At 36.6% G+C, this 18,331-nt stretch overlaps 1 protein-coding gene across 11 annotated transcripts in view; it reads left to right on the top strand.

The window, feature by feature from the left end:
* FAM172A (family with sequence similarity 172 member A) overlaps positions 1–18,331 on the top strand; it is a 422,196-nt gene that overhangs the window by 31,836 nt on the left and 372,029 nt on the right. For 9 of the 11 annotated variants that reach the window (XM_053907196.1, XM_019428788.2, XM_019428789.2 and 6 more), the window contains exon 2: positions 17,807–17,908. In XM_053907196.1, the coding sequence (XP_053763171.1) occupies positions 17,839–17,908 (70 nt within the window). In that variant the 5' untranslated portion in view covers positions 17,807–17,838. Of the gene's footprint in view, positions 1–5,527; positions 5,652–17,806; positions 17,909–18,331 lie in introns of those variants that run through there. The other 2 variants (XM_019428786.2, XM_019428797.2) reach the window with 2 other exon arrangements.

The following is an 18,331-nucleotide window of genomic DNA, read 5'->3' on the forward strand; positions in this document are numbered from 1 at the left end:
CTAATTTGGGTATCCTTGTGTTTGAGTACAAATTAATTGGAATCCAATTTTGTTTGATATTATGTGGATTACTAATATTTATAGAGAAATTTATTGTTTTCAAAATGTGTATGCATTTTTTTTAAATGTTTATTTTTTGAGAGAGAGAGAGCAGGCATGCGAGTGGGGGTGGGGCAGAGAGAGGAGGACAGAAGATCTGAAGCCTGCTTCACACTGACAGCTGTAAGCCCCATGTGGGACTCAAACTCATGAGCTGTGAGATCATGACCTAAGCCCAAGTCTGATGCTCAACCAACTGAGCCACCCAGGCGCCCCTTCCATACATTCTTTGATATAATCTTCATAATTGCCCTGTAAAAGGAAGTGCTGTTATTTTTCTTAAGGAAGTTATGACTTTCTCAAGATAACCCACCTTGTAGGTGGTAGAATTGAGATTAAAATGCTGAATTTCTCATACCAAACCTCCTATATCACATTGACTGGGAAACTAAGAAATTACTTCAGAAAGCGTTAGATTGGATTCAGGTATGTCAACTTTGATCCAAGCATCGATGACATTCTCAGTAGAAGATGCCATTTTCTATGTACCATGAGCCCATATTACCCTGGGCTTTGTCTTCTGTGTCTGCTCTAGCGTGATACGCTTGTTCTTGTGCCTTTTCCCCAGTCCGATATGTATATGCACACACACCCTCCAAACTTCTTTCTTTTTTTTCTTTTTGAGAGAGAGAGTGAATATCTTAAGTAGGCTCCATGCTCACCATAGAGCCCAATGTGGGGCTCAGTGTCACAACTGTGAGATCATGACATGAGCCGAAATCAAGAGTCAGTTACTGAATGGACTGAACCACGCAGGTGCCCCCAAACATACATTTTTTGTGCTTCAGCCTCAGAACTATAAGCTGTCCAGGATTATTATGAAGTAACCTTTGCTGATGAGCAATTTCTGAATAACATAGATATTTTAATTATAATTTGGGTAAATCTTTTGGTTTCTCGCAAATCTTTGGTACCAATTCAAAAAGTACTTGTGGCACTACTTACCACAAGAAGGGCATTATGAGCTGGATTTCCAGAGCCTGACTTAGTAAACGTAGATTCTCTGGGACCAAATCAGCTCTAAAGGTCCCAGGGAATTCAGTTTTACTTGTCTTGTGATGTATTTTATACTTGCATCGTTGCATTCAGAATGGGAGGTGGAAAGCCTTCAATTGCAAAATCATCTATATCTAGTCCTTATTTAATACCTACCTAAAAACAAGCAGATGTAGGAAACTTAGGCTTCTGTATATTTCCCTGTACATATTATAAGTGCTCATGCCATATTTTGAGCAAACAGGGCAACTAAGAAATATTCTACTCTTTCATGTTTTGAAATGCTGACTGGATAAAGATTACACATGACAAGTTATTTATAGCTTTATTTATACTTAGTGGATTCTCTGTTGGAATCATAGAAGGAAAGAAGATATGATAATTGCTTTGTGTAGTTCACAGAATGAAATTGCAAACTGAGATGTTTTGAATCTTGTTTATACTACAACCATTTCTAGGAAACCATATTTAAACAGCAGTGGTTATCATGAAGTATACAACGTGTCAACTGTGTCCCAATTCACATCAGTAAAAACCTTCTACCACTTTATTCCCTATAACCTAACCTCCATCAGATAATACTAAATAAACTATGTTGAGTGCACATATTAATATATATCAAATGTATCAAACGGGTTGCTGGCCACATTTTCAGTAGTGTTTATCTGTGGTCATGCAGGTTATAACTCTGAATTTTTATTAGGAAAACTAAATTGAGAATTTATAATGTTCCCGATTTAGCTTCACCAGCTGTGCCACAGCCATGGAAGATAACTTGAGAGGGCAAAAATCTAACAGTGAATGAGAGAGCAACAGACAAATTGCTTTCGCTTCATGCTTACCTGCTTTGCATCTGCTGCTAGAAGGTTTAGGATCACAGATAATAATTAGTACTCTTGTAACATACATATCATCACTTAAGTAAATTGCAACGTGAAATTTTTTGGTTATATCATAAAATAAGAATATGATTATTGGTATATAATTTTGAGAATCTTGAAAATTATTCTTTAAAATGTGAATTTCTCCCCCAACCCCCATCTCTTATTTGTAAATTCAGCAAATAACCAGTGAGTTCCAAACATGCCAGACATGTGCTAGGGACAGACACAATACCTGTCCTCAGTGAGATCAAAATCTAAAGGGGGGATATGTATTAAACATTGTGGAGTATTTAGAGCTTTTTCCAAGGTTTTGTGTTTTTTTGTTTTTTTGTTTTTTTTAGATATAATTGACATGTAACACTATGTAAGTCTAAGGTATACAATGTAATGATTTATATACATATGTATGGCAGAATGATTCCACAATAAGGTTGGTTAACACATCCATTACCTCACGTAGTTAACCTGCTTCGTGTGTGTGTGATGAGAGCTTTTAAGATCTACTCTCTTAGCAACTTTCAAGTTTGCAATATAGGATTGTTAACTGTAGTCACCCTGCTCTACGTTAGATCTCCAGAACTTTAAAATGTGAATCTTGAAAATGACTCTAGCACCAAAAATATTCTATAATTTCACTTTCATTGAAACAGTCACAATGAGATAATAGTATACATTCTTCTGTTTAAAATTTTTTTTTAATTAAAAAAATTTTTTAACATTTATTTATTATTGGGAGACAGACCGTTAGCAGGGGAGGGGCAGAGAGAGAGGGAGACACAGAATCTGAAGCAGGCTCCAGGCTCTGAGCTGTCAGCACAGAGCCCGACGCTGGGCTCGAACTCACAAACCAAGAGATCATGATCTGAGCTGAAGTCGGACGCTTAACTGACTGAGCCAATCAGCCGCCCCTCAGTTTAAAACTTTTTTAATATTTATTTATTTTTGAGAGAGAGAGCGAGCAAGCAGGGGAAGCGTAGAGAGAGAAGAAGACAGAATCTGAAGCAGGCTCCAGGCTTTCAGCTGTCAGCACAAAGCCTGACACGGGGCTCAAACTCATGAACCGTGAGATCGTGACCTGAGCCAAAGTCAGACGCTTAACTGACAGAGCCACCCAGGCGCCCCAAATTCTTCTGTTTAGTAATCAGGCAATTTGGGGCCATTGAAAAATAACCAAACCACTTATATTTAGAAGAAATATTGGATTGGCAGGAGGATAGATTTATTAAACACTGCAAGAAGCCCTTGTAGATAGTTATGGAATTGTTAACAGAGAGCGGTGCATGAGATTTCTCATTATGAACATTTCTTTTTTCTTTTCCTTTTTCTTTCTTTCTTTCTTTTTTTTTTTTTTTTTTGAGCGAGTTGGAGAGTATGCAAGTGCAGGAGAGATAGTTGGGGCGGGGGGGAGAGAGAGAGAGACAGACAGACACACAGGTAGACAATCTCACGCAGGCTAAATGCCCAGCACAGAGCCCAACATGGGGCTCAATCTCATGACCATGATACCATAACCTGACCCAAAGTCAAAAGACATGCTTAGCCAACTGAACCATCCAGGTACCCTGTGAACATTTCTCTTTAATTTCTGCTATAGGATGGTGTATAATAGGGAATTGCTGGTAAAACTTCTATGGAAACCTGTGGGACTTGACAGATAAGACCAATTCCTGCACGTAAATAGATAAACCTTTATAACAGTGTTGTAATTATCATTCTAGGTCTTACGTGTTTTACAAGTTGGCAGTTTGTTTTGCCAGCCCCCACCCAGGCCATGACCATGTCTGTTTTACTCACCACTGCACCCTGGTATCTTATACATTGTCCACCATACAAACTCTGATATGTTTCTTGAAGGAATGTAGACACATTTTATTTACGTAGATTGACAGAGTTTTTAGTTACCTATTCACAGAAGAAAAATAACTTCTTTCCTGCTAAGTGGAAATGCCTTCCTACTCAAAAGTACTCTCATATTCTACTTTTTCCTATTAGGAAACCTCACTCCATTGAGAAGCAGTATTATTGCTAATAATAGCAATGATCAGATGTATATACCTTCTATAATATTAATTCTCAGCCACCATTATTTGGGCTATATTTTATGAATGAGGATACTGAAGATTTTGGATATTAAGTGACTTGTTCCTGACCACAGAGCTATTATTAGGCAGTGAAACCAGGATACATTTATAACAATTAAAAAATATATAAGCCAGAGTATATTGAGCACTTAATTATGCATCAGGTACTATGCTAGATCTTTTATTTTCCATTTAATCTGAGTGTAACCATATGAGGGAAACATGATTATCATTGTTATTTTTCACATTTGGAAATAAGGCACAGAGAAGCTAAATAATTTGTCAGGGGTATGTGGTAGTTGATGGTAAAGCCAGATGGTCTTTCCTCTTATACTACCTGCCCCCACCCCACCCTCCCTCAGTTAGAATTGAGATAAGGACAATACGATTTATGACTGTTTGAGACATTCATAGTTTTAAAATATTATTTTCAGTGTTGGTATTTTTATTTTCTGCTATACTTAGCTGATTATGAAAATGCCTCAGTTTTTAAAGATAGTTATAAAATAGCCCTCCAAAAGGAAACTGAAATTTTCTTTGTGGATAGCAAATAAATTGGGTTCCTCAATCAGAGGAATTTTCAGTGTTGTTTTATTATTGTCATGAATGTAGTTTTTATAGAATTTCATTAACAGTTATAGATTGACTAAATTAGTTTAACTTTTTCCATTGTATGTGTTTCATTTTTGTCCCTTAAACCTTAGGAGTAGTGTTTTTGTTTGTTTGTTTGTTTGTTTGTTTGTTTTACTCTTCATGGGCATACTGGGAAAAAACTTCTATTTGTGGTGTAAATGCCTTCCCTTTGGCCAAAATGGAGCAGAATTAGATCTTAATAAACATAATTTTATATTATGATTGTTTACTGGAGTGCCATTTATATGGCTTCCAGATACTGAATTTGACATAGTTTCATTTTTAAAACGGGCTAATTTTTTCCCTTAAAGTTATATTTTGAATTACACCAGAGGTAGCTTATAGCTACCTTACATAGTTTGTATTTTTCTCCTTCTGCTGTCTGTTCCAGGTCGAAGACATTCTGACTTTGTAATTGGCACAAGCTTATAGTTCATTTTAAAAGAAATTTCAGGCTTTTGAAATTACCTGGAGATATTTAAAAAAAAATTAGATGATCGAGAACTCAATTTACACAGTAAGTTTAGCTAAATTACATTCAGCAACTTTAGGTATCTGTATGTATAAGGCATTGTGTTTGGTGACATGAGAGATATAAAGATGACAAAAACTTGATACCTTTATCCTGGGACTTGTAATCTGTTAGCCAACCCAGACAAATACATAAATAACTATAATGCAAGGCAGGCTATGATAAGTAACTGTGGTATAGGCATCAACAAAGTGCAGTGGGAAATCAGAATAGAGATTAATCCCAACTGGGAGGATCTATGAAGTTCTCATGGAGTAGGTAGGATTGAGTAGAGCTTAATTTATTGCTTTCATTCATTCTAGACTGTCTTCTGAAGATTGATGTCTATTTCCTTGAGCTCTTTAATTTTGTTACCAATTTGGATAAGCATGGCACAAATCCAGCAGGGAGGTCCAGATGAAAAAGAAAAGACTACAGCACTGAAAGGTACATGCTTAATTTGCTTTTTTAGGGGTTTTCATTGTTCCTCATGAAGGTATAGGAATATTTAGGTGATCTTCCTTTCATTTCAGTTCTAAAATAAGAATATTAGTATTTAATCCATTTGTAACTCTTTGTATCCCTCACAACTGTCTCAGTGTCTGAAGTGTAGTATGTACTCAGTAAATAAATCACAGAATCACATACTTTTACAACTGTAGGAAATCTTAAGTCTTTTCTTATCCAAAGTCATCTATTTAAAGGTAAAACTAACACTATAAGTCTCTTGAGTCAAGATTAAGTGCCATTATCATATTTTTGTTGATCAGAATGTCATGCTTGGCTAGGGTAATGGTGTGCCTAATAATCCAGTATTCTATCTTCATGGCATTAATTAGGAATATATTTTTGATAGTTTTTAAAATTAAAAAAAAATTATTTTAGAGGGAGAGACAATTCGTAAGCGGGGGAAAGGGGCAGAAGGAGAAAGAGAGACTCTTAAGCAGTCTCCACACTCAGCATGGCTCCTGATGCAGGGCTTGATCCCACGACCCTGGGAGTCAGATGCTCAGCCTACTGAGCCACCCGGGGGCCCTGAATTAGGAATATTTTTTGAGAGGCTTTCCATGTTAACATCTCAGAAAGAATCTGCCCAAGCCATTCTTCCGGAATTTTGAATTCTAGACTTTTTAAGTCTGCAATCTAAAAGAATTTTACTCCTAAATGTGCATTTTTGAGCTGAAAGATTTCTTCATTATTATATATTTCAATCTAACTGTCTAGTGACTTACCCCAGATCAGCTTACCTAAGTAATTTGTATGTGGTCTCACAGTTACTTTCTTTGATGGTGAAAGAAAATCTTATGGATTTTCTAAATGTTGAGATGCCATCTGTGCTAGATAATGAATCTTTTATTCAATGTAGAGTCTTTGTGGTCTTCAAGATGCTTTGTAGGTGATGGCCCAAATGAATGTGTACCAGACCATCTTAGTTGCAGCCATTTCTCTGAATCCCTCACTGCTATCCTGCCTTGCTTTATGAGGCTGGATGATAAAGATATCTCAAGATTCTCTCTTTCGACCTTACTTTATCTCTTTTCTTGAAAGCCTAAAGCATATAAGTATGTAATAAAGAAGCCAGCCTCATCTTGTCCCTGCTTTTAGAGCTAATGTTCTCTCAATGGAATGGTGTAGCTAGCCTGTACCTTCAAAAATGGAAAATGGCTAAGAGCATTACTTTCTTCTCACAAATGTGAGAGATGATGTAATGGATCAGAGTGGTCGCAGAAAGGATGATGACAGATTCTGGTTGTGTTGTGAAGAAAGAGATGACATGATTTGCTGTTGGGTCAACAAGATAAATTCGAATGCCCTTGGCCTAAAAAGCTCTTAGATTTGTTAGATTAAGAAAACTGGGAGAAACAGGTTGTGGTGATTGTAGTGGAAAGCAGGAGTTAGGTTTTAGATATATTAAATGTTAAACTGAGGTGCTTCTTAAACAGGAAGGTAAAGAGGTTGAGTATGGAGTTTGGGAGAGCATTTGGGTTAGAGATAAAAGTTTGAGGAAACATTAGTATAGAGGTAATATTTAAAGAACCATGGGTCCTAATTGAGATCACTGGAGATGTCAATGTAGACAGGAAAAAGATCTGTAGATTGAGCCCTAGGGCATCTCAACTCTAGGGTCAGGAAGATGACCAGGAACCATCAAAAGAAGCTGAAAATGAATTTCTAGGAAGAAAGGCTAAGAACCAGGAGCAAGAGAGAGAGAGAGATCCTGAGTGCCAAATGTAAAAAAAAATGGGAGTAATTAATTTAGTCATGATGATAATTCATGTTATACAAGGACTGAGAAATTACTTTTGGAATTTACAGTGTGGAGGTCATTGGTGACCGTCAAAAAGAGCTATTTTCATGAATTGATGGAAATGAAAGCTCTTTTGGAGAGCTTCGGTAGAGAATGGGAAGAGAGGAATTGGAGACAGTTGTGGACAACCCTGTAGAAGGTTTTACTGCATGCTTGTATGCTGCTGGGGATGACTAGCACTCTCAGAATAATGGTTGATTTAGGAGAGAGGGCAAGGAATGTATGTAAGTCTCCTTCTAAATAGACTCTCTGGCTTTCCAACTAGATGTGTTTTGTGAGTCTTCAACCTTACTCTGTAATGTGAAAATTTGAATCTTTCAAGTTATGGTCCAATTTACACTTCCTCAAGCAGTTTGTAAGAGTTTACATAGGTTTTCTGGGTTTTGGAGGTACAATTATGTAAAAAGAGTATGGATAGGGTCTAAAGATGGAACTGTCTGGATTTAAGCTCAGGTTTTTCTGCTTAGCTTCTCTGAATCTGTTAATTCATCAGTACTATAGGAATAAGAATGTTTAGCGCACATGAACTTGTAGCAATTCATGGAGTTAAATAGGAAATATTAGAAAACAAAATGGCAGTGCATAGCAAAGTATATTTCAAACAAATTGTCAAACTGAATAAAACTTTATCTTTCAAACAGTCTACTTACCAGTTTTTTTTTTTTAATTTTTTTTTTTTAACGTGTATTTATTTTTGAGACAGAGAGAGACAAAGCATGAACGGGGGAGGGGCAGAGAGAGAGGGAGACACAGAATCGGAAGCAGGCTCCAGGCTCTGAGCCATCAGCCCAGAGCCCGATGCGGGGCTCGAACTCACGGACCGCGAGATCGTGACCTGACCTGAAGTTGGACGCTTAACCGACTGAGCCAGCCAGGCGCCCCTCTACTTACGAGTTTTATGTTTTATGGATTGTGTTTTTGGTGTCATATTCTTTGCCTAACCCTAGTTTATGAAGATTTTCTCCTGTGTTTTCACCTAAAAAGTTCTATAATTTTAGATTTTACTTTTAAATTAATGACACATTTGGAGTTAATTTTTATAGAAGGTATGAGACCTAAGTCATGGAGTTTTTGTTTGTTTGTTTTGCCTATTAATTTCTATTTGTGACAGCACATTTGTGAAAAAGACTGTCTTTCCACCATGGAATTACTTTGTCCATCTTTGTCAAAACTGGGTATATTTGGGTATTTGGGTGGCCTCATTTTGGGCTCTCTGTTTTGTTCCATGGATCTGTGTCTATCTCTTTGGTAACACTGTTGATTACTGTACTGTATAGTATGTCTTAAAATTGAGTAGAGTGATTCTTCCCATTTCATTCTTTTTCAAAAGTTTTAGCTTTTAGGTATTCTAGGTTGTTTGCTTTTCCATATACATTTTAGAGTTAAATTATCCATATCTGCAAAAAAATTTACTGAGATTTGATTAATATTCTTTTTAAGCCTATAGATGAATATGGGGAATATTGACATCTTTATTGAGTCTTTCAATCCATGACATGGTATGTCTCTGATTTATTTAGATCTTTGATTTTCTTTATCAGCATTTTGTAGTTTTCAGCATATAGGTCTTAAATATTTATTAGATTTATACCTAAGTATTAATTCTTTAGGGTGATTATAAACAGTGTTGTATTCTTAATTTCAGTTGCCACGTGTTTATTCTTTTTTTTTTTAATATATGAAATTTATTGTCAAATTGGTTTCCATACAACACCCAGTGCTCATCCCAAAAGATGCCCTCTTCAATACCCATCACCTCCCCTCCCCTCCCTCCCACCCCCCATCAACCCTCAGTTTGTTCTCAGTTTTTAAGAGTCTCTTATGCTTTGGCTCTCTCCTACTCTAACCTCTTTTTTTTTTTTTTATTCCTTCCCCTCTCCCATGGGTTTCTGTTAAGTGTATCAGGATCCACATAAGAGTGAAAACATATGGTATCTGTCTTTCTCTGTATGGCTTATTTCACTCAGCATCACACTCTCCAGTTCCATCCACGTTGCTACAAAGGGCCATATTTCATTCTTTCTCATTGCCACGTAGTACTCCATTGTGTATATAAACCACAATTTCTTTATCCATTCATCAGTTAATGGACATTCAGGCTCTTTCCACAATTTGGCCATTGTTCAGAGTGCTTCTATAGACATTGGGGTACAAGTGCCCCTATGCATCAGTACTCCTGTATCCCTTGGGTAAATTCCTAGCAGCACTACTGCTGGGTCATAGGGTAGGTCTATTTTTAATTTTTTGAGGAACCTCCACACTGTTTTCCAGAGTGGCTGCACCAATTTGCATTCCCACCAACAGTGCAAGAGGGTTCCCATTTCTCCACATCCTCTCCAGCATCTATAGTCTCCTGATTTGTTCATTTTCAGTTGCCACGTGTTTACTGATAGTTTATGGAAATGTGATCAAGTTTTGTTTGTTGATATTATGTCTAATGGCTCTCCTAATGTCACTTAATAGTTCTAGGAGTTTTGGGGGTAGATTCCTTCAGATTTTCTGTTAGGCCATCGGGTTGTTTGCACATTTGATGGTTTAATTTCTCCCTTTCCAATCAATATGCCTTTTATTTCCTTTCTTGCTTTTTTGTACTTGATAGAATTCTTAATACTATGTTGAATAAGAACAGTGAGAAAATGGACATTCTTTCCTTGTTCATCAGGGGTAATAATGAGTGGTGATACTCCCATTTTTACCCCTTTATTTTTAGACCTGTGAATTATGGCTATGGGAGAAACAGCACCATATATTTGAAACTAATTCTGAGTATACACAGCCTTCTAGAGAATCTGGCCTCAGCCCTGCAGTTTCTTTCACTTAGCTGACACAGTAAATGAATCTTCAAAAGGCCATTTCGCCATTCTCTCAAACTAGCTGTTTTAGGATGGTGGGGAAAAGGGTAAGACAAATGAATTTCATGAACATGGGACCATTGCTGTACTTCTTTTGCTGGGAAGTGAGCTCCTTGATGAGAAGCAATGCAATGTGGAATACCATGATGGTGGATAAGGCATTCTGTAACTCCACAAATAGATATGGCAGAAGCATTTCATGTGGGGAAGACAAATCTGTATTCAGAGAAAGTGTCTTTTCCAGTAAGAACAAAAAATGCTACTTCTTTCATGATGGAAGTAATATGATGTAATCCACTACCACCAGGTAGTTCACTGATTACTCTCGGGAGTGGCACTGTACTGGAAGCTAAGTGTTATTTTCAGATTCTGGCAGTTTGGACAATCAGTAATGGCTATAGCCATGTTGGCTTTGGTTAATGTAAGTTCATATTGATGAGCCCATGCCTCCTCCATCCCTGCCACCATGGCTACTTTGTTCATGAGCCCGTTGAGCAATGACAGGGGTGTCTGGGGAAAGAGGCTGACTGGTGTCCAGAGAAAGAGTTATCTTACTCACTTGGTAATTAAAATCTTCCCTCTTTTGAGGTAATCTTTTAGTGGGTATTAAGTTGGGACACAGCTATCTTTCACATCTTTTGCCCATTCAGAGAGGACTATTCACACACCTCTTTGCCTTATTTCCTCATCACCAATTTTCCAATTATATTCCTTCCAAGTCTCTGACCATCCAGCCAAACCAGTGGCCACAACCTATGAATCTTGATATAATCACATGTTTGGCCATATCTCTTTCTAGGCAAACGGTAGCTAAGTGCACTGCTCACAGTTCTCCCCGTTGGGAAGATTTCCTTTCACCACTTTCCTTCAGTGGTATCCCAGACTCTGGCTGGTTTTGGTTGGTGCCTGAATATCATGCAGAACCATCTGTAAACCAGACCTGAGTTTTGCCTTCTATCAGCTGGTAAGAACTCCCCCTGAGGCCTTAGGTGCATGCTGTTAGATAGAAGTTCAGTGTAGCAAGAATGGGGACTTTCTGCATTTGGGCTACTTCATGTAACTTTTGCCTCCAGGGCCTACTCAGTCCTGGTTAGAGATACACCATTTCCATTTGATGATGGAGTGCTGTTGTACACACCCACCTTTAGGACTTGGTGGGTCAGATAACATTCAGTTTATAGTGAGCAGCTAAGGTCACATGGTAACTTGGTAGCCTGTGGTTAAGCATTCAGTCTCTCCTAAGGCCTAATGGCAGACCAACGAGAGTAGTTATCTGCAGTAGATGGCAGGGCTTTACTCCAAAATCCTAAGAGCCTGTACTGTGATTCACCAGCGGCTTACTGAAGATTCCAAACAGCATCCCAGATTTCCTAGTTTAGTGATTTAGTTCTCACTGTAAGGTCTGGCATAAGATGAGTCATTACAGAGCTCTTCAAGAATGCCAGGGTTCTCCTCACAAATTTATTTCTCATTGTAGTAGGGAAAGGTATGTCTTCTGGACCTTCCCATTGTGAGTGAGTACGTCTTCAGTGACAAATCCATTGTAACATTCCTGTCTTCCAAAACCTTTGACCCTTTCCTCTGCATTAAACCAAGGCAGGTCTGACATTTAATCAGTCATCCTAGTTCCCCAAGATTCAACGTTAAATATGGAATATCTGCTTAGTGAGCCTATATTAATAAATATGATCTGATTGTTCCTTCTACTATAATCCCATACCCTTAATATTTATTCCCACACTTGTTTTCTGGATCTGTCTATATAAATTAGAAAACCCAAAAGAGTGTTGGATATTGTGCTCCCCCTCACGAGTCATACTATATACCTCACCTTTAGGGGCCTGCTATGACTTGAGTGTAGTTGAAAGTCTAGTTGCAAAGAGGGCTTTGGGGAGTGGGTCCTTAAGAGAATCAGCTTTGTCTTGCCTGGCATCAGCCTTGGGCGGGGTGGAGGAGGACATTACTGTTTCCTTAGGCAACACAGGCTAATAATTCTCTAAGAGTAAGGTAGAGAGACCACTACTACTGAGGATGGGAAGGCTTCTTCCACTGACAGAGAATTATCACAATTTAGAAGCTTATTGTCTCCAGCTTCTTCAGGGTTTTCCCACATGTCACCATTCCAATTTACACGATCCCATTCTTTCCCAGTAGGTGTCCTCACTTTAACAATGGACACCTGTGAGGCTGGTAGTTCTGCTTGGACTGTATTTCAGCTAGTTGCAGGATGAGATTTTGTGTTTGATTTTTAACAATCTCAGCCCTTTGGCTACAAGAGATAAGGGTCACCTTCAGGACATGCTTAGAAAATTACAGGTTATTTATGCTACACTTGAGCTGAGAATTCAAATCCCTGAGTGTATCCTTTTTTTTTTTCCACCACTTTGTTCAGTGACTTTAGGAGCAACCAGCCAATCTCATTATGTTCATTAATTTTCCAAAAGTGTTTGAAAGTATCATATACATATTCACCCAAATTCAAATGTTAATCTCATCCAGAAACACCTTCACAGACACACTCGGAGTAACATTTAACCAAATATCTGGGCATGGTATGGCTCAGTCAAGTTGACACATAAAATTAACCATCACACCATTCCTCTGTCTTTGGACAGTTGGGTTGTTTCTTGGCAGTGAATATTGCTACTATGAGATGGATGTACAAATATCTGTGTCTCTGTTTTCAATTCTTCTGGATATCAAGTGGTATTTTTATCCAGTTACTTCATATGCTTAGTTGAAGTTTAGAATTCTAGTTGCTGAATCACTTTAATCACCTGAGGCATGTTTTAGAAGAACCACTTGTGTTACATCTGATGCATATTTAAGTTATATGGATCAGTTGTACTGTATTTTAGAGGTGATTGAAGGGATTCTTAATGGAAATGTTTTTTATACTTGATTTCTGCCTAATCTACTGCCTTTGGAACCCAGTCTCTGTATAAACTGCAGCTTGATAGTGTTGCTTTCATTTTAAAAAGTAGAAAACATAATTCCTGATGTTTTCTTTCTACATGTCTCTCAGTGCTAATGAAATTAAAAAAAAATCTATATCTGATTTCCTAGTTAACAGAGGAGAAGTTTGTGGATTTCCTATTTATTCAGTACATTTTGTCATTCACAGGAACATTCTGGGCAAAGTAAAAGCATATTTTTGTATTTATAACTTCCTTTTTTATAAGGTAATGAAGAGAGGGGGCACAATATTTTAGGGTTGCATCGAACATAGAGTAAGTGTGGTGATTTTGAAAGAGCATTGAGTTACGTATTGGCAAATACATTTATTCTATTAATTCCACTATACTCTTAGGGTATAATTTTGGACAAGCCATTTTACCTCTCTAAGTTCATTTTCTTGTCTGACAGATAGTGAAGGTGGTAATAAATACATGCTACTGTTTTATAGGGTTGTGATGATCAAGTGAGGTAACGTATGTGACAACTTTAAATTGGTACATAGATGTTAGGTGGCATTTTATGATCTGAGCTGGTAGAGAAAATGGTTATTAGACATGATATAACTATCTGCTTATGTATTGGATCATCGCTGTGTGTCTGATTAAAAGGTTTCTAAGTTTTGAACTGTAGAAGATGACTGAAGTGAAGGAGTCAGTTTTGTCTCAGAACCTCAACTCACTGGAGAGAGAGAAGCATTTTCTAACCACTCCAACCCAATTTTGGGTATTAAGTCTTCTATTTTACTCTGTTTCGCAAATAATTACATGGTGTTCAGAACTTTATGAATGAATCAGAAATTTGTCAGCATGTATCCCTTTTTTAGCCCAATATACATATTATGTGACATTTCCAAACATTTTATTATTTTTAAATGTTGAAAATGGTATATTTTTATATGAGTTGAAGTTTATTTGGTATAGCAGTTTGAAGAGTACTAAAAAATGATTTTTTTGAGGGCTTATCTGTATGTCCTACGAGACAGACTAGAGACTGGAGGCAGACAAACTACTTTTTTGTTTGGCATATTTTCATGTGTTTCATACAGTTGGATTTGTTATATTTCTGTAAGAGAGGAAAAGGGACTGCTTTGCTTTATTATATATCCTAGGAGCTGTTTTCTCTTCAGGAACTTGAGTTAGAATGAATAATCTCAAAACCTAAACTTTCTTAAAAAACATCTTTTCAGAACTGAATAAATTTGAAGTTTATCTTTTTGTTTTTCTGAGCTTTGGTAGGACTCTGTGATGACAAATAGTGAGAATTTTTGCCTCATCCCATATTAAAAGCCTAAAAGATACCATTAAATACTTTTTGACAGACTGATTCTAGAGTTGGGACAGGGAAAAGTTAAGCCTAGAGCAAATATCTTTTTTTTTTTTTTTTTTCTTTTCTTTCTTTCAGGAATAGAATTTAGTGATTCATTGCCTACATATAACACCCACTGTTCATCCCAGCAAGTGTCCTCCTTAATGTCCATTGCCCATTTAGCCCATCCACCCACCCAACACCCATACAGTAACCCTCAGTTTGTTCTATGTAGTTAAGAGTCTCTTATGGTTTGTCTCCCTCTCTATTTTTATATTATTTTTGCTTCCCTTCCCTTATATTCATCTGTTTTGTATCTTAAATTACACATATGAGTGAAATCATATGATATTTGTCTTTCTCTGACTTATTTCGCTTAGCATAATACACTCTAGTACCGTCTACATTGTTGCAAATGGCAAGATTTCATTCTTTTTGATTGCCAAATAATATTCCATTGAATATATATACCACATCTTCTTTATCCATTCATCAGTCAATGGACATTTGGGCTCCTTTCATACTTTGGCTATTGTCGATAGTGCTGCTATAAACATTGGGGTGCATGTGCCCTTTGAAACAGCACTCCTGTATCCTTTGGATACATACCTAGTAGTGCAATTGCTGGGTCATAGAGTAGTTCTATTTTTGATTTTTTGAGGAACCTGCATGCTGTTTTCCAGAGTGGTTGCACCAGTTTGCATTTCTACCAGCATTGCAAAAAGGCTCCTTTTTCTCTGCATCCCCATCAACGTCTGTTGTTGCCTGAGTTGGTAATGTTAGCCATTCTGACAAGTGTGAGAGGTGGTATCTCATGGTGGTTTTGATTTGTATTTCCCTGATTACAAATGATGTTGAGCATTTTTTCATGTGTCTGTTAGCCACCTTGGTGTCTTCTTTGGAAAAGTATCTATTCATGTCTTTTGCCCATTCTTTAGGTGGATTATTTGCTTTTTGGGTGTTGAGTTTGAGAAGTTATTTATAGATTTTGGATACCAACCCTGTAGCTGATATGTCATTTGCAAATATCTTTTCCCATTCTGTCAGTTAGTTGCCTTTTAGTTTTGCTGTTTCCTTCCCTGTGCTGAAACTTTTTATCTTGATGAGGTCACAGTAGTTCATTTTTGCTTTGTTTCCTTTGCCTCCGGAGATGTGTTGAGTAAGAAGTTACTGTGACCAAGGTCAAAGAGGTTTTTGCCTGTTTTCTCCTTTAGGATTTTGATGGCTTCCTCTCTTACATTTAGGTCTTTCATCCATTTTGAGTTTATATTTGTATGTAATGTAAAAAAGTGGTCCAGGTTCATTCTTCTGCATGTCGTCCAGTTTTCCTAACACCATTTGCTGAAGAGTCTGTCTTTATTCCATTGGATATTCTTTCCTGCTTTGTCAAAGATTAATTAGCCATACATTTGTGGGTCCGTTTCTGGGTTCTCTATTCTGTTCCTTTGATCTGAGTGTCTGTTTTTGTGTCAGTACCATACTGTCTTGATGATTACAGCTTTGTAATACAGCTTGAAGTCCGGAATTGTGATGCCTCCAACTGTGGAGGCATCTTTGGTTTTCTTTTTCAGGATTGCTTTGGCTCTTCAGGGTCTTTTCTGGACCTGTACAAATTTTAGGATTGTTTGTTCTAGCTCTGTGAAGAATGCTGGTGTTATTTTGATAGGGATTGCTAGAGCAAGCATCTTGTGGTAACACAAAGTAAGGAAATATTTAAAAAAAAAAAGATAAGAGCATGTCAAAGAGTTATAGGAACCACCTGAAAGTTTATGGTCATGGCCAATGCTGGAACAATTTGAGCAACAAAATAAATGACATATTGATTGTAACCCAAAGCATATAATAAATACCCATGAATCCATACTGATACAAGTAAGATTGAATAAATGTGTAAATGGAGGAAGAGAGACAAAAATTTCATATAAGAGAATTACAAATATATGTAGATGTTCTCTGCTCCATAAGATAGAACATAATTCCACCTTTTCCTCCTTGATTGTGGGCTAGACTTACTCGCTTCCAATGAATAGATTATGGAAAAGGAAAAATAGTAACATCATAGTTGAGAAACTGTCAGACAATGCCTTAGCTAACCGATGTAAATTAACATCTCCTGTGATATTCCATGGATATCATTTTCCTCTTGATATGTGTGAAAAGAGGGTCAGTTCACTCTTTCCAAAAGTGGTTTTCTTTCCAAAAACCTGTAACCCTAGTCTAATCACAACAAGTAAAAATCAAACATACCCAAATTGAGGGTCATTCTGCAAAATACCTGACCAGTATTCCTCAAAACCGTCAGGATCATGGAAAAGAAGTAAAGACGGAAATCTGTTACAGACCAGAGGATGCTAGGGAGACATGACAAGTTTATGCAGTGTGGTATCCTACATGGAGTTCTGGAATAGAAGAAGGACATTAATGAAAAAACTGATGAATAATATCTGGGCTTAGTTAGTAAGAATGTGCAGACGTTGGTTTCTTCATTTTCACAAATGTACCCTGGTGATATAGGATGTTAATAATAGGGGAAACTGGGCAAAGGGTATATAGACAATATCTGTACTATCTTTCAACTTTTTTGTAAATCTAAAATGATTTCAAGATAAAATGTTTATTTAAAAAACTTTGTTGACCATTTTTTTATTGTATGGAAATCAGATAGTGTAAAGAATAAAAACTTCTTTGTGATAATCAAACTTTCTCCATTTACATGTTTTATTTTAATATTATAATTTTTCATATAAAATTTAATAATGTGCTATGTTACCCCTATTTAAATTTATAATTTTCTTTTTTCATAAATAGTAGTGTCATCTATATGTAAGATTTAGTGACCATTTAAAAATCATCTTAATACCTGAAACTTTTAAGCTATATAGATGGAGGTTAAAAAGGTACAAATTAATAGCTGAATATTTTGAGGGGAAGAAGTTCATAATTTACAATAGGGGTACATAGGATCTAAAATTGTGATTGTTATGGCAATTGTGATTTTGAAAGTGCTTTTGAAATTGTCATGGTATAGCACTTTAAGAACTTAGAAACTTTAAAAGCATTATCAATAAGGCAATACATAAAAAGTAAGCTAATAGAACAAAAGAATACTTAAAACCATTTAAAATGAAATCTTTGTAATTAACTATGAAAATATAAGTACATTTTATATTCTTTTCTAGATTTATTATCTAGGATTGATTTGGATGAACTAATGAAAAAAGATGAACCACCTCTTGATTTTCCGGATACCCTGGAAGGATTTGAATATGCTTTTAATGAAAGTAAGTGGTTGTATGCTACATACAAGATTTATGTATCATGCTAATAGAATCATAGGACAGATGTTATTTGCTACTTTTATTTGCCCGTTAGTGTTTTATGTATTTAAGAACTCATGACTTTTCCCCTCATGGTGAAATTCTTCACTCAAGCAAAAGAACCAAATTGTAATTTCCCATAATTGTCAAATCACTTAAACCAATGGACATGAATTTGATTTGACTTATGCATTTCAGCCTTGAGCATTTAACTTGCTGGCATCTGGTTGTAATTCCAAATTAAATTATATAGAAAGATGCTACTTTTCCACATTTTTAAAATGAAATGACTACCAATTATTATCTTTGACCATATTTTAAAGCATAATACTCAATTTTCCATGATTTTTTTCAGGCAACATCCTTCTTTTAAAATTTATTAATTAA

This window comes from Panthera pardus, unplaced genomic scaffold (genome assembly GCF_024362965.1).
Source record: "Panthera pardus isolate Hobbes unplaced genomic scaffold, ASM2436296v1 HiC_scaffold_2, whole genome shotgun sequence".
NCBI classification, from domain to species: Eukaryota; Metazoa; Chordata; class Mammalia; order Carnivora; family Felidae; genus Panthera; species Panthera pardus.